The following is a 15,239-nucleotide window of genomic DNA, read 5'->3' on the forward strand; positions in this document are numbered from 1 at the left end:
AATTTTTTAAAAAGCAAGGGAAAAGCATTAGTCATAAATAAAGGAAACTCCATCAGACTAACATTAAGTTTCTCAGCAGAAACCTTACAGGTCATAAGACAATGGGATTGTATATTCAAAATGCTGAAAGAAAAAACTGCCAGTCAAGAATGCTATTTCCAGCAAAATTCTCCTTTACAACTGAAGGAGAAATAGTCTTTCCCAGACAAGCAAATGCTGAGGGAGGGACTTTTTTACTCCTAGATTGACCTTTTGAGAAACGCTCAAGGATCCCTGGAAGTGAAATGACAATATTTACCACCATAAAAACATATAAAAGTATAAAACTCACTAGTAAAACAATCATACAAAGGAGGAAGAGAAAGGATTCAAATCGTGCCACTAAAGAAATCCACCAAATCACAATGACAATCAGTAAGATAAAAAGAAAGGAAGAAAGAAGATGTAAAGAACAAGAAAACCATTTAATAATATGATAGGAACAAAGCCTCACATATCAATAATAACTTTGAACAGAGACATTAAATTATCCATTTAAAAGATATAGAATGGCTGGCTGAATGGAATTTTAAAAAATGATCCAACTATATGCTGCTTACAAGAAACTCACTTTAGCAGTGAAGACATATAGACTGAAAATAAAGTCATGATAAAAACATATTCCATGCAAATGGAAAACAAAAGTGCACAGCAGTAGCTATACTTAGATAAAACAGTCTGTAAGTCAAGAACAATAAAAAAAGAAATACAAAGAAGGTAATTATAATGATAAATGGATCAATCCAGCAAGAGGATATAACAGTTCTAAATATATGGCTATCCCACACTAGAGCACCTAGATTCATAAGGTAAATATTATAAGATCCAAATAAATGGACTGCAATGCAATAATAGTGGAAGTCTTCGATTCGCTATTCCCAGCATTAGATAGATAATCTAGACAGAAAGTCAACAAAGAAACACTGGATTTAAACTGAACTTTAGGCCAAATGGACCCAACAGGCATTTACAGTTCTTTCTATCAAACAACTGGAGAATATACATTATTTTCATCAGCATATGAACATTCTCCAGGATAGACCATATGTCAGGTCACAAAACAGGTCTCAACAGTTTAAAAAAATTAAAATCATCACATATCTTCTCAGACCACAATAGAATAAAACTAGAAATCAATACCAGGATGAACTTTGGAAACTATGCAAATACATAGAAATTAAACAACATGCTCCTGAATGACCATTGGGTCAACGAGGAAATTTAGATAAAATTAGGTGGGAGGGGCCAAGATGGCCAACTAGAAACAGCTGCGGTTGGAGGTTCCCACTGAGAAGAATGAAAATGGTGAGTGAATCCTGCACCGGCAACTGAGGTATCCTGATTCTGTCATTGAGACTGACTAGGTGGTTGGCAGGACCCACAGAGAGTGAGGAAAAGTAGGGTGGTGTGTTGGCCCACCTGGGAGCCACATGGGGTGGAGTTCCCACCCCCAGCCAAGAAGGGTGGTGAGTGATCATCCTGCCCTGCCTGGGAAACCATGCTTTATCCATAGACCTGTGCAACCCATGGATCGGGAGATCCCCCTCATGAGCCCACGCCACCAGGGCCTTGGGTCCCAAGCACAGAGCTGTGCAGATTCTCAGCAGCCACTTGGTGGGGACTGCCTAAGACTACCGAGTTCCTGTGGAGAGAGGTGGCCATCATCATCATGGGTGCCTGCTGCCTAAGACGACTGAACTCCCCAGGAGACGGGCAGCTGTCATCACTGTGGCTGCCTGCTAAGACAACTGAGCTCCCATGGGGAGGGGTGGCCTCCATCACTGTAGCTCCAGTCTGCCGTTTTTACCCTGCTGGTGCTGGAGAGACTGGACCATTTGGACCCAGGAGGAATTTCCCATAGCACAGCATAGCAGGTGTGGCAGATCGTGGCCAGACTGCCTCTTTAAGCTGGACCCTGGCCCATCCCTCTTCACTGGATGAGGCCTCCCTGCATGAATTTCAGCAACTCCAGCCAGGGGTTTAGGGACAGAACTCTTATCTCCCTAGGACTGAGCCCCTGCGGGGAGGGGTGGCTATGGTCTCCCTAGATCAGCAGACTTAGTCTTCTCCCCTGCTGACTCCAAGGAACCTGGGCAATCTGGATGAGCAGAGATTCCCCCAACCCAATGCACCCCCTTTGCCAAGGGGCAGCCAGAGTGCTTTGTTAAGCAGGGCCCTGGTTCCCATGCCTCCTGAGTGGGTGGGACCCCTCAGTCAGGTTATACAGGAGTGTTCCTGCTGGTATCAGATCAGTGCCCCTCTGGGACAGAGATCCCAAAGAAAGGAGCAGGCTGCCACCTTTGCTGTTCTTCAGCCTCCACTGGTGATAATTCCAGGTGCTGGAGGGACCCAGGTAAATAGGGTCTGGAATGGGGTCCCAGCAAACTGCAGCAGTCCTATGGAAGATGGGCCTGACTGTTAAAGGAAAGACAAACAGAATGCAACAAGAACAATAGCCTCAACAAAAAGTCCCCATAAAAATTCCATCCAAAGGTCAGCAGTCTCAAAGATTGAAGCTAGAAAAACTCACAAAAATGAGAAAGAATTAATGAAAAAAATGCTGAAAACTCAAAAAGTCAGAGTGCCTTTTCTCCTCTAAATGATCGCAACACCTCTCCAGCAAGGGCACAGAACTGGGCAGAAGCTGAGATGGATGAATTCATAGAAGTAGGCTTCAGAAGGTGAGTAATAACAAACTTCACTGAGCTAAAGGATCATGTTCTAATCCAATGCAAAGAAACTAAGAACCATGATAAAACATTACAGGAGCTGTTGATCAGAATAATCAGTTTAGAGAGGAACATAAATGACCTGATGGAGCTGAAAAACTCAATATGAAAACTTCACAATGCAACCACAAGTATCAATAACCAAATAGACCAAGAAGAGGAAAGAAGTTCAGAGCTTGAAGACTGTCTTGGTGAAATAAGACAGGCAGACAAGAATAGAGAAAAACAATGAAAAGGAATGAGCAAAACTTCTGAGAAATGTGGGATTATGTAAAAAGACTGAACCTATGACTGATTGGGGTACCTGAAAGAGAAAGAGAGAACCAAGTTGGAAAACATACTTCAGGATATCATCCAGAACTTCCCCAACCTAAAAAGACAAGCCAAGATTCAAATTCAGGAAACCCAGAGAGCCCCAGTAAGATATTCCACAAGAAGATCAACCCCAACACATGTAATCATCAGATTCTCCAACATGGAAATGAAGGAAAAAATGTTAAGGGCAGCCAGAAAGAAAGGCCAGGTCACTTACAGATGGAAGCCCATCAGACTAACAGAAGACCTTTCAGCAGAAACCCTACAAGCCAGAAGAGACTGGGGGTCAATACTCAACTTTTTTTTTTTTTTTTTTTTTTTTGAGACAGAGTCTCTCTCTTGTTGCCCAGGCTGGAGTGCAATAGTGTGATCTTGGCTCACTGCCACCTCCACTTCCTGGGTTCAATTGATGCTCCTACCTTAGCCTCCTGAGTAGCTGGGATTACAGGCACTTGACACCATGCCCAACTAATTTTGTATTTATATTAGACATGGGGTTTCACCATGTTGACCAGGCTGGTCTTGAACTCCTGACCTCAGGTGATCAGCCCACTTTGGCCTCCAAAAGTGCTGGAATTACAGGCATAAGCAACTGTGCGCAGCCTCAACATTATTAAAGCAAAAAATTTCCAACTCAGACTTTCATATCTTGCTAAACTAAGCTTCATAAGTGAAGGAAAAATAAAATCCTTTTCAGACAAGCAAATGCTGAGAGAATTCGCCACCACCAGGCCTACCTTGCAAGAGCTCCTGAAGGAAGTACTGAATATGGAAAGGAAAAACCATTACCAGCCACTGAAGTACAAAGACTAATGACATTATGAAGCAACTACATCAACAAGTGTGCAAAAATAACCCGCTAGCATCATGATGACAGGATCATATTAATAGATAACATTAACCTTAAATGTAAATGGGCTAAATGCCTCAATTAAAAGACACAGAATGGAAAGCTGGATAAAGAATCAAGACCCACTGGTGTGCTGTATTCAAGAGACCCATCTCATGTGCAAAGGCACACATAGCCTCAAAATAAAGGGATGAGGAAAAATTTACCAAATGGAAATCAGAAAAAAACAGGAGATGTGATCCTAGTTTCTGGAGAAAACAGACTTTAAACCAACAAAGATCAGAAAAGACAAAGAAGGGCATTAAATAATGGTAAAGGGATCAATTCAACAAGAAGAGCTAACCTAAATATACATGCACCCAATACAGGAGCACTGAGATTCACAAAACAAGTTCTTAGAGATCTACAAAGAGACTTAGACTCCTACACAATAATGGTGGGAGGCCTTAACACCCTACTGTCAATATTAGATCACTGAGACAGAAAATTAATGAGAATATTGAAGACTCAAACTCAGCTCTGGATCAAGGGAACCTGATAGATATCTACAGAAGCCTCCACCCAAAAATAGCAGAATATACATTCTTCTTGGTACCACATGGCATTTACTCTAAAACTGATCACACAATGGAAAGTAAACACTCCTCGGCAAATGCAAAAGAATTGAAATAATAACAAACTGTCTTTCAGACCACAGTGCAGTCAAATTATAACTCAAGATTAAGAAACACACTCAAAACCACACAACTACATAGAATTTGAACAATCTGCTCTTGAATGACTCCTGGAAAAATAATGAAATTAAGGCAGAAATCAAGTAGTTCTTTGAAATCAATGAGAACAAAGAGACAATGTACCAGAATCTCCGGGACACAGCTAAAGCAGTGTTAAGAAGGAAATTTATAGCACCAAATGCCCACATCAAAAAGCTAGAAAGATCTCAGATTGACACCCTAACATCACAACTAAAAGAACTGGAGAACTAAGAGCAAATGAACCCCAAAGCTAGCAGAAGACAAGAAATTACCAAGATCAGAGTGAAACTGAAGGAGATAGAGATACAAAAAATGTTTCAAAAAAATCAGTGAATCCAGCAGGTGGCTTTTTTTTTGAAAAAATTAATAAAATAGACCACTAGCTAGACTAATAAAGAAGAAAAGAGAGAAGAATCAAATAGACACAATGAAAGATGATAAAGGGGATATGACCACTGACCCCACAGAAATATAACCAACCATCAGAGAATATTATAAACACCTCTATGCAAATAAACTAGAAAATCTAGAAGAAATGGATGAATTCCTGGACATGTACACTCTCCCAACATTAAATCAGGAAGAAGTCGAATCCCTGAATAGACCAATAACAGTTCTGAAATTGAAACAGTAATTAATAGCCTACCAACTATACAAAGCCCGGGACCAGATGGATTTACAGCTGAATTCTACCAGAGGTACAAAAAAGAGCTGGTATCATTTCTCTCCTGAAACTATTCCAAACAATTGAAAAGAAGGTACTTCTTCCTAACTCATGAGGCCAACATCATCCTGATACCAAAACCTGGCAGAGATACCATAAAAAAAGAAAACTCAAAGCCAATATCCATGATGAACATTGATGCAAAAATGCTCAATAAAATACTGGCAAACTGAATCCAGCAGCACATCAAAAAGCTTTATCCACCATGATCAAGTCAGCTTCATCCCCAGGATGCAAGGCTGGTTCAATGTATGCAAATCAATAAATGTAATTCATCACATGAACAGAACTAAAGACAAAAACCACATGATTATCTCAATAGACACAGAAAAGACCTTTAATAAAATTCAACATCTCTTCATGTTAAAAACTCAATAAACTAGGTACTGGTGGAACATACATCAAAATTATAACAGCCATTTATGACAAACCCACAGTGAATGTCATACTGGATGGGCAAAAACTGGAAGCATTCCCCTTGAAAACCAGCACAAGGCAAGGATGCCCCCTCTCACCATTACTATTCAACATAGTATTTGGAAGTTCTGGACAGGGCAATCAGGCAAGAGAAAGAAATAAAGTGTATTCAAATAGGAAGAGAGGAAGTCAAACTGTCTGTTTGCAGATGACATGATCCCATATCTAGAAAACCCCATCTCAGAACAAAACTGGAGGCATCATGCTACCTGACTTCAAACTATACTACAAGGCTAGAGTAACCAAAACAGCATGATACTAGTACAAAAACAGGCACATAGACCAATGGAACAAAAAAGATAACTTGGAAATAAGACTGCACATCTACAACCCACTGATCTTCAACAAACCTGAAAAAAACAAGCAATGGGAAAAGGATTCCCTATTTAATAAATGGTGCTGGGAGAACTGGCTAGTAATATGCAGAAAATTGAAACTGGACCCCTTCCTTATATAACAATTAACTCAAGATTAAAGACTGAAATGTAAAACCCAAAACTATAAAAACCCTTGAAGAAAATCTAGGCAATATCATTCAGGATATAGGAAAGGGCAAACAAATATTGCACGATTAAAATGTCAAAAGCAATTGCCTAACCACGCCTACCAAGCGGAGGTGTCCCCAGGCTGTCCCCAGTACTCCAGGCCCCGCCCCCTGCCACACTCTCTTGAAGAGGGGGCCTCCTCCTCGGGGGCTCCAGGTTGGCTTGCCTGTGCTCTTGCCTCCCTCGTGACAGTGGTGTGTGATGTCGTCTGTGAATGCTAACTTCATCACCCTTTCCAGCACACTGCCAATAAACAGCTATTTAAGGCCGGGGGCGTGGTGCAGGGAGAAAACTACAGCCAATATCCCCGATGAACATAAATACAACATTTCTCAACAAAATACCAGCAAACTAAATGCAATAGCACATCAAAAAGACAATATACTGTGATCAAGTGGGATTTATACCAGGGACGCAAGGATGCTCCAACACACACAAATAAAAAAACATGACACATCACACCAACAAAATGAAGGACAAAAACCATATGATTATCTCAACAGACATAGAAAAAGCATCTGATAAAGTTCAACATCCCTTTACGATAAACACTCTCAACAAACTAGGCATAGAAGGAACATAAGTCAAAATAGTAAAGACCATATACAGCCAACCCACAGCTAACATCATACTGAATGAAGTAAAGTTGAAAGCCTTTGCTCTCAGAACTGGAACAAGACAAGGAGTCTCACTTCCACCATTCCTATTCAACATAGTACTAGAAGTCCTAGCCAGAACAATCAGTCAAGAGAAAGAAATAAAAAGCATCCAAATTTGAAAAGAAGAAGTGAAACTGTCTCTTTCTGCTGATGATATGATATTATATCTAGAAAAACCTAAAGACTCTACCAAAAAAAAACCCCACTTAAATTTGATAAATATATTCAGTAAAGTTGCAGGATACAAAATCAACATACAAAAAGCAGTAGCTTTTATATATATCAGCAATGATCTAACTAAGAAGGAAATCAAGAAGGCAATTTCATTTATAATAGCTACAAAAATATATAAGAATAAATTTAACCAGGGAGGTAAAATATCTTTATAAGAAAAACTATAAAACACTGATGAAAGAAATTAAAGATGACACAAACAAATGGAAAAATATCCCATGCTCCTGGGTTGGAAGACATGTCATTAAAATGACCATATTGCTCAAAGCAATCTACAGGTTCAATGCAACCTCTATCAAAATACCAATGTCATTCTTCACAGAATTAGAAAAACAATCTTAAAATTCATATGGAATAAAAAAGAGCCAGAATTACCAAAGGAATCCTGAGCAAAATGAACAAAGCTGGAGGCATCACTTATTACAAGACTATAGTAACCAAAACAGCATGGCATTTTTATAAAATTAGACACACAAACCAATGGAACAGAATAGAGAACCCAGAAAACTGATCTTTGACACAGCCAGTATGAACTTATATCAGGGAAGCAGCACCCTGTTCAATAAATGGTACTGAAAGAATCGGATAGCCACACACAGAAGAATGAAACTGGACCCCTATCTCTCACCATATACAAAAATCAACTCAAAATGAATTGAAGACTTAAATATAAGACCTGAAGCTATTAGAACAAAACCTAGAGAAAACTCTTCTGAACTTTGCTTTTGGCAAAAAATTTATGACTAAGATCTCAAAAGCATAAACAACAAAAATGAAAACAGACAAATGGAACTACATTAAATCAAAAAGCTTCTGCACAGCAAAGGAAACAATCAAAAGAGTAAATAGACAATCTGTTGAGTGGAAGAAAATATTTGCAAACCATTCATCTGACAGGTGACTAATATCCAGAATATACAGGGAACTCAAACAACTCAACAGTAAAAAACAAAAACAACAACCACCACCACCACAACCAAAAAACCAAGTAATTCCATTAAAAAGTGGGCAAAGGACATGAATAGACATTTCTGAAAAGAAGACATACAAATGGCAAACAGGTATATGAAAAGGTACTCAACATCATTGATCATCAGATAAATGTAAATCCAAGCCACAATGAGATATCACCTCACCCCAGTTAAAACAGCTTTTATCCTAAAGACAGGCAATCACAAATGCTGGTGAGGATATCAAGAAAAGAGAACACCTGTACACTGCTGGTGGAAATACAAATTAGTATAGCCACTGTATTAGTCTGTTTTCACACTTCTATAAAGAACTACCTGAGACTGGTAATTTATAAAGAAAAGAGATTTAATTGATTCACAGTTCTGCATGACTGGGGAGGCCTCAGGAAACTTACAGTCATGGCAGAAGGTGAAAGGGAAGCAAGGCACATCTTAGATGGCGGCAGGAGAGACAGTGAGCAAAGGGAGATGTGCCACACTTTTAAACCATCAGATCTCATGAGAACTCACTTATTATCACAAAAACAGCAAGGAGGAAATCCACCCCTGTGATCCAATCACCTCCCACCAGGTCCGTCTTCTGACATTTGGGGATTCTAAGTCAAGATGAGATTTGTGTGGGTACACAGAACCAAACCGTATTAGCCACTATGGAGAATAGTACAGAGGTCCCTCAAAAAACTAAAAATAAAACTACCATGTGATTCAGCAATCCCATTGCTAGGTATATACCCAAAAGAATGGAAATCAGTATACTGAAGAGAGATCTGCACTCCCATGTTTATTGCAGCACTATTCACAATAGCCAAGATTTGGAAGCAACCTAAGTGTCTATCAATAGATGAATGGATAAAGAAATGTGATACGCATCCAAAATGAAGTACTAGTCAGTCATAAAAATGAATGAGATTCTGTCATTTGCAACAATGTAAATGGAACCGGAGGACATGTTGTTAAGTAAAATAAGCCAGGCACAGAAAGACAAACTTTTCCCATGTTCTCACTCCTTTGTGGAAGCTGAACATTAAAACAGTTGAACTCATAGAGAGTGGAATGATGGTTATCAGAGGCTAGGAAAGGTAGTGGTGGGGGAAGTGGGGATGGAAAATGGGACAAAAATATAGTTAGAATGAATAAGATCTAGTATTTGATAGCACGACAGGGTGACTATAGTCAATAATAATCTATTGTACATTTTAAACTAAAAGTAGAATTGGATTGTTTGTAACACAAAGAAATGATAAATGCTGGAGGAGATGGATCCTCCATTTACCCTGATGTGATTATTACACACTGTATGCCTGTATCAAAGCATCTTATGTACCCCATAAATATATACAGCTACTATGTACACATACAAAATTTTAAATTTTAAAAAAGAAGACATACAAATGGGAAACAGGTATATGAAAACATGCTGAACTAATCAGCAGGGGAATGCAAATAAAAACCACAATGAGATATCGTCTTATCCCAGTCAGAATAGCTATTACTAAAAAGACAAAAAATAGCAGATGTTGGCGAGGATGGAGAGAAAAGGGAACTCTTACACACTTTTGCTGGAAATGTAAACTAGTAGAGCCACTGTGGAAAATAGTATGGAGATTTCTCAAAACACTAAAAAGAGAAAGTACCGTTTGATCCAGCAATGCTATTACTGAGTATCTACTAAGAAAAAAATCAATATATAAGAGGGATACCTATACTTGCGTGTTTATTGCAGCACTATTCACCATAGCAAAGACATAGAATCAACCTAAGTGTTCATCAGTGGATGAATGGATAATGAAAATGTGATTGCTATTTAGCCAAAAACATTTGCAAACTATTCACACTATTGGAGTGTATACATTTCCTCTTTGTATCAAATCTACCACATCAGGTAGGTATTATTACTCCCATTTTACAGATAGGGAAACTGAGGCTTGAGAAAGTTTAGTCTCTCTCATCAGGCTCACCTAGGAGACAGGAGAGAGAGCTGGGGCTGGACTCAGGACCTCTGAATGTCTGGCCTCTGACCCAACCACATTATGCTTCCTTCTCCCTTTATGGGAATTTTCATTGAATTGGGTCTTGTCTTTTTAATTTCCATTCATTTCCTCCTAGAGAGTCCTGCTTCAGAGCTCACTTTGTTGGGGTGGCTTTTAAGAGGTGCCATTCAAATAAAATTGGGGTGAGTTTCTCTCGCCATCAAGAGCCAACCACATCCCGCTTCAGGAATGAAAGACTCATCCCTCCAGTTGCTGGGAGTGTGGCCCTCCCTGCCCACACCCAGAGATCTGCTGGCTGAAGAGAGCTGACTCCCTAGGGTCACCCCCTCTTCTAGGGGTAGCCCAGGAATGAATCCAATGCCTCATTGCTGGGTGCACAGAGACTGGATCCCCTCTCCCCAACTCTGAGGGGCCACCCAAAGTCCAGAGCTCCCAGCCCAGTCAACAGAGGCCCTTGTTGGGACCAACCCCTTCTGCCCAGTCCTGTTTCCTTCCCAGTCTTTTGTTGATTGAGATTGCAAGGACACATTCTAGATAATCCTCATTGTCTTCATTTTTCTTGCTTCACAGCCTTCTATCCCCTCTTTTTCCCTCCTAGACGTTACCTCCCCTATACCATCCCACATTACCAGCAGAGAATCATTTGGGCCTCTCTGTTCCTCCCCTTCCCATGGTTTTAGGGCCACCTCATACCTACGTTGCTGCAGGTTGGCTCATCTCCATAAACGCGGGTTGGCTCCTAGGTCCTCAGTACTGGGAGCTCCCTGACCACAGGAAGGACCTCAAATAACACATTTCTGTCTCCTCAGAATGTGTCTGCTCACTCTCTGAGGACCACACCCTCCTTACCAGGCTATGGAAACATTTCCAGGCTCCAGCACAGCAGGGGTGGCCTCTGTAACTTGAAACAACCGGCAGTGATGGCTCTGGGCCATTACAATGTTTTTTGTCTTGGAAAGAATACTTGAAAATTACAAAAATTATGCCATTTCCATTGCATGCCAAAAGCACCCAAATTGCATTTTAATCACTGTACAGAGGAAGCCCTGATACTTGGCTTGTAGATTCGAATGTGTCTGGTTTTAATCAAGGCGTGTGCTGTTCTTCCAGTTCCCTCACATCGGGCTAACGCAAAAGACATCAGAATCCAACACCAGGGCTATGTTAAAAGAGCCCCAGAGTCCACACTCACCTTGGCAAGTGGAGGGGAAGCTGCCGCCCATATACAAAGTCCGGGAGAAGGTGAGTCCTGAACACTGGCCACAGCCATGGGCTCCTGTGGACCTCCCAGGGGGCAGCAAGGCTGGCACGTTGGGCCAAGCAATTGTTCCTTGTAAGAAACTGTGCATTTACTATCCTTGGACCCTAAGGGTTGGTAGTGTCCCCACCCCGTACCCTGGTGCTCTCCAGCAGGAACTACCTCCTGCTACGGACAATCAAGTCAGGCTCCTCCATGAACAGGAAGCAACATCCTTCCAGCCCACAGCTCATTAACATGCACCTCCTGCCTCCCCGGCCAATTCCTGAGCAACTTCAAGGCCCTGCAGTGGCACGAAGGAGAAGCAAGGGTCCATTTCATACCTGCCAGGGTCCCCCCGAGTGAGGCCTTGGGCCAGGGCTCTCATCTCCTGGGACTCCTACTGGCCAGATGACGGAGTTGGTCTACATAGCCTCAAAAGTCCTTCCCAGCTTTTGGCTCTGTGAGCCTATACGCTTTTCCATCCTTGCCTCCAAATAAGGTGTTTTGAAAGAGAATTTTTATGACTTTCAGGAAGCTGGAAATAAGGTGGGGTTTCAAAGCCCCGGGGCTGATGAGCACGTGGATATCCTCCCTGTCCTGTATCTGCTCCATCTCGGGGGCCAGGTTTCATTGTCTTTCTTAGAGGTTACTTTGCCTCATCCATCTTCCTTCCACATCACCTGATCCTAGTTCTGAAAGCAAGCCGGGTTCTGATGTGTGCCCTTTCTCTTCCATCCCACTTTTCCAGCAAGCAGTGAATAACCAGTTCCCCTTCTCCGTGCATGACAATCGGCACAGTTTGGAGAACTCTGGATGCTACCTTGACTCCGTGAGTATTTCTTTCCAAATTATTAATAAAACAGGGAACAACACAAGGGATCTTGATTTTCTGGGGTGTGTTGAAGATAGAGGACTGGCCTCAAAACTGGAACAAGGTCAAAACAAAGCGAGATCTTAAACAAGACTCATAACAGGTTAAAAAAAAATGTTGGAAGCTCTCAGAATTCCACGCCGCTTTCAAGATCTACACCAGTGTTCTGCCTAGGTGTGTGTGCACTTCATCCTTCTCCAAGTGCCTTCCCATAAATTGTCTCTTTTGCGAGCTTTCTTGTGAGGATCTGCCATGGGAAGGAGGGACTGCTATGCGTATCTCTGGATAGCAGAGCCAGGATCCACAAGGAAAGGTCAGAAGGAGGAGGAGCTTAAGGAAGGATTTCCTTGTGACTGGAGTTGCCTTTTCTCAGCAGGTGGTGAGTTCTCCTTCACTGAAGAACATGAAGTCTGACACAATGGTGGTTAACACAGCACTATGTGATAGCAATGTAATGCAAACTGTATGCATAATTTTAAGCGTTTTAGTGGTTACATTAAGTACAAAGAAACAGGTGAAACTTACTTTAATAACATATTTTATTGGCTGGGAGCAGTGGCTGACCCCTGAAATCCCAGCACTTTGGGAGGCTGAGGTGGGAGGATCATTTGAGGTCAGGAGCTTGAGACCAGCCTGGGCTACCTAGTAAGACTCTGTGTCTACAAAACATTAAAAAATTAGCCAGGTGTGGTGGTGCATGCCTGTTGTCCCAGCTACTCAGAAGATTGAAGCAGGAGGTTCACCTGAGCCCAGGAGTTCAAGGCTGCAGTGAGCTATGACCACGAACCCTGCACTCCAGCCTGGGTGTCAGAGTGAGATCCTATCTCAAGCAAACAAAAATAATTTATTTAGCCCAATAATTCTCCAAATTGTCCATTCAACATGTAATCAATATAAAAAATTAATGAGATATTTTACATTCCTCCTTCCAAACCGAGTCTTTAAAATCTAGGTGGTATTTTACGCTTACATAACATCTCAACTTAGACAACTCACATTTCAAGTGCTCAGTGGCTACATGTGGCTCGGGGCTACCAGACTGCACAGCACAGGGAAACCTATTAGGTAGAAAGCTGCATCAAGTGATATCTGCAAATCCTCATGGAAGCTGAAAGTCCAAGATGATGAAGATGTTATTAATGGCCCACCATTTAGAAAGCATCTGCCATATACCAACATCTCGTATTATTGTATTCAATCCTCACAACAATCCTACAGGCTCATTACACTTATCATCTCAATTTAGAGATGAGCAAATTGAGATCCAGTAAAGTTAAACAACTTGCCCCAAATCCCTCTTTCTTCTAGACTACAATGTCTTAACTAAATAGAAGTGCCTTAACCCGAAAAATCTGGTTTTCTTCTGGCAGAATGTTGAAAACAGAACCAGAATACCCACTTCGCCTGCTTCTGTAAATGGAGTGCTTAATATTGTTTTTCAAATAATCAAAGCAACGTATGTCCTTTAAAAACTGAAATAATACAGAATTGTATAAAATTAAAAATAAATTCACACCCTTATTTTCCCTCCTCACAATCTGACCTTGATGACTCACTGCTAGTAATGGTTTTGTGGGTAAAATTTGAGACTTTTTCCAATTCACATGCAAATGTACACACATAAATGTATATTTGTTAATGGTATAAACAGGATTGTACCACTTGTATTTTGCTAAGGTTATGATGGTCTTCTAGAAAACCTTGGAAGCTTTCCAACTTTCTCTATGTTCTGGAATAGCTTATATAACATTTGGATTTTCAGTTTAATGAAGGTTAGACAGAATTTGCCTATGAAATAACTTGGGTTTGATATATTTTTTAGAGTAAGTTTTTTTATTACTTCTTCTTTTGTTCTTGATTATTAATCTATTCAAACTTTCTACCTCTTCTTGGGTAGATTTTGCTGATATATATTTGCCTAAAATTTATCTAATTCATTTCAAATGTACTGGTATAACATCTCTCAAAATAGTCTTATTTTGTTGTTCCTTTAAAAATTTTTTTTCAGTTGAATGTTTAGTTCACATACTTGCAATTGTTTTTGTTAATAATTTATTAAAACTATAAGTAGTCTTTAAGATTATTGGTTTGACTACATCCCAAAGGTTTTTCCAATTAAGGTCTCATTATTATTTGCTTTCAAATAGCCTATGCTTTAATTTTTAATTTCCCTTTTCCTAAAAAAATTGGAAGAATGTTTTGAATTATCTATATGGTTAAAAATTTTAGAAATAATCTATTCATTGCTAATATCTAGTTTTATGGGTTATGGTAAATTTCAAAGAGTATAATCTAAGATTTTCACTTTTTGAAATATGAGATTATCTTTGTTGTCTTGTATGTGATTAACTTTAACAAGTGTGTTGTGGCTGTTTACAAATAATATATATTCCCCCATGTTGGTTACAAAGTTCTTTATATTTATTAATTTAGGACTGCAAATTATTTAAACCTTTCTCATGCTTGTCTTAATTTTTGTATTGATCTGTCAATTTCTGTTTCTAAGATTATTCTTGAGATTCTAAAGTTTTTTTGCCTATGTAGTTTAATACCATATCTTTCTGCATCAAAAATTTTTGTTGTTTTATTTTCATGATGGCTTTTGCCGTTTATCAATATAAAGTGTTTCTCTTTATATGCGTTAATGCTTTCAGCCATGAATTCTATCTACGTTATGATACTAGCATTGTCACTATTACTCTCTTTTTGCTAATGTTTGTTCTTTATGTTGTGGCCCATTCCTTTGTCTCCATAATTTGTAGTCACTTTGCTTTGCGTTTGTCTTCTATGATAAGTAGAATGCGGCATAGTTTTTTTAAAAAATCCAAGAATCTATTTC

The 15,239-nt window shown here is 40.0% G+C and overlaps 1 protein-coding gene across 6 annotated transcripts in view; it reads left to right on the forward strand.

The window, feature by feature from the left end:
• The window catches only part of LOC105470367 (testis expressed 36), a 44,884-nt gene that overhangs the window by 6,024 nt on the left and 23,621 nt on the right, over window positions 1-15,239 (forward strand). For all 6 annotated transcript variants that reach the window (XR_980483.3, XM_071068948.1, XM_011722273.3 and 3 more), the window contains exons 2-3: window positions 11,400-11,531; window positions 12,278-12,358. Coding sequence is in view for 5 of the 6 variants with exons in the window: in XM_071068948.1 (XP_070925049.1) it covers window positions 11,400-11,531; window positions 12,278-12,358 (213 nt within the window). In the remaining variant the exon portion in view is untranslated. The remainder of the gene's footprint in view (window positions 1-11,399; window positions 11,532-12,277; window positions 12,359-15,239) is intronic.

Source organism: Macaca nemestrina, chromosome 9 (genome assembly GCF_043159975.1).
Source record: "Macaca nemestrina isolate mMacNem1 chromosome 9, mMacNem.hap1, whole genome shotgun sequence".
Taxonomy (NCBI): Eukaryota; Metazoa; Chordata; class Mammalia; order Primates; family Cercopithecidae; genus Macaca; species Macaca nemestrina.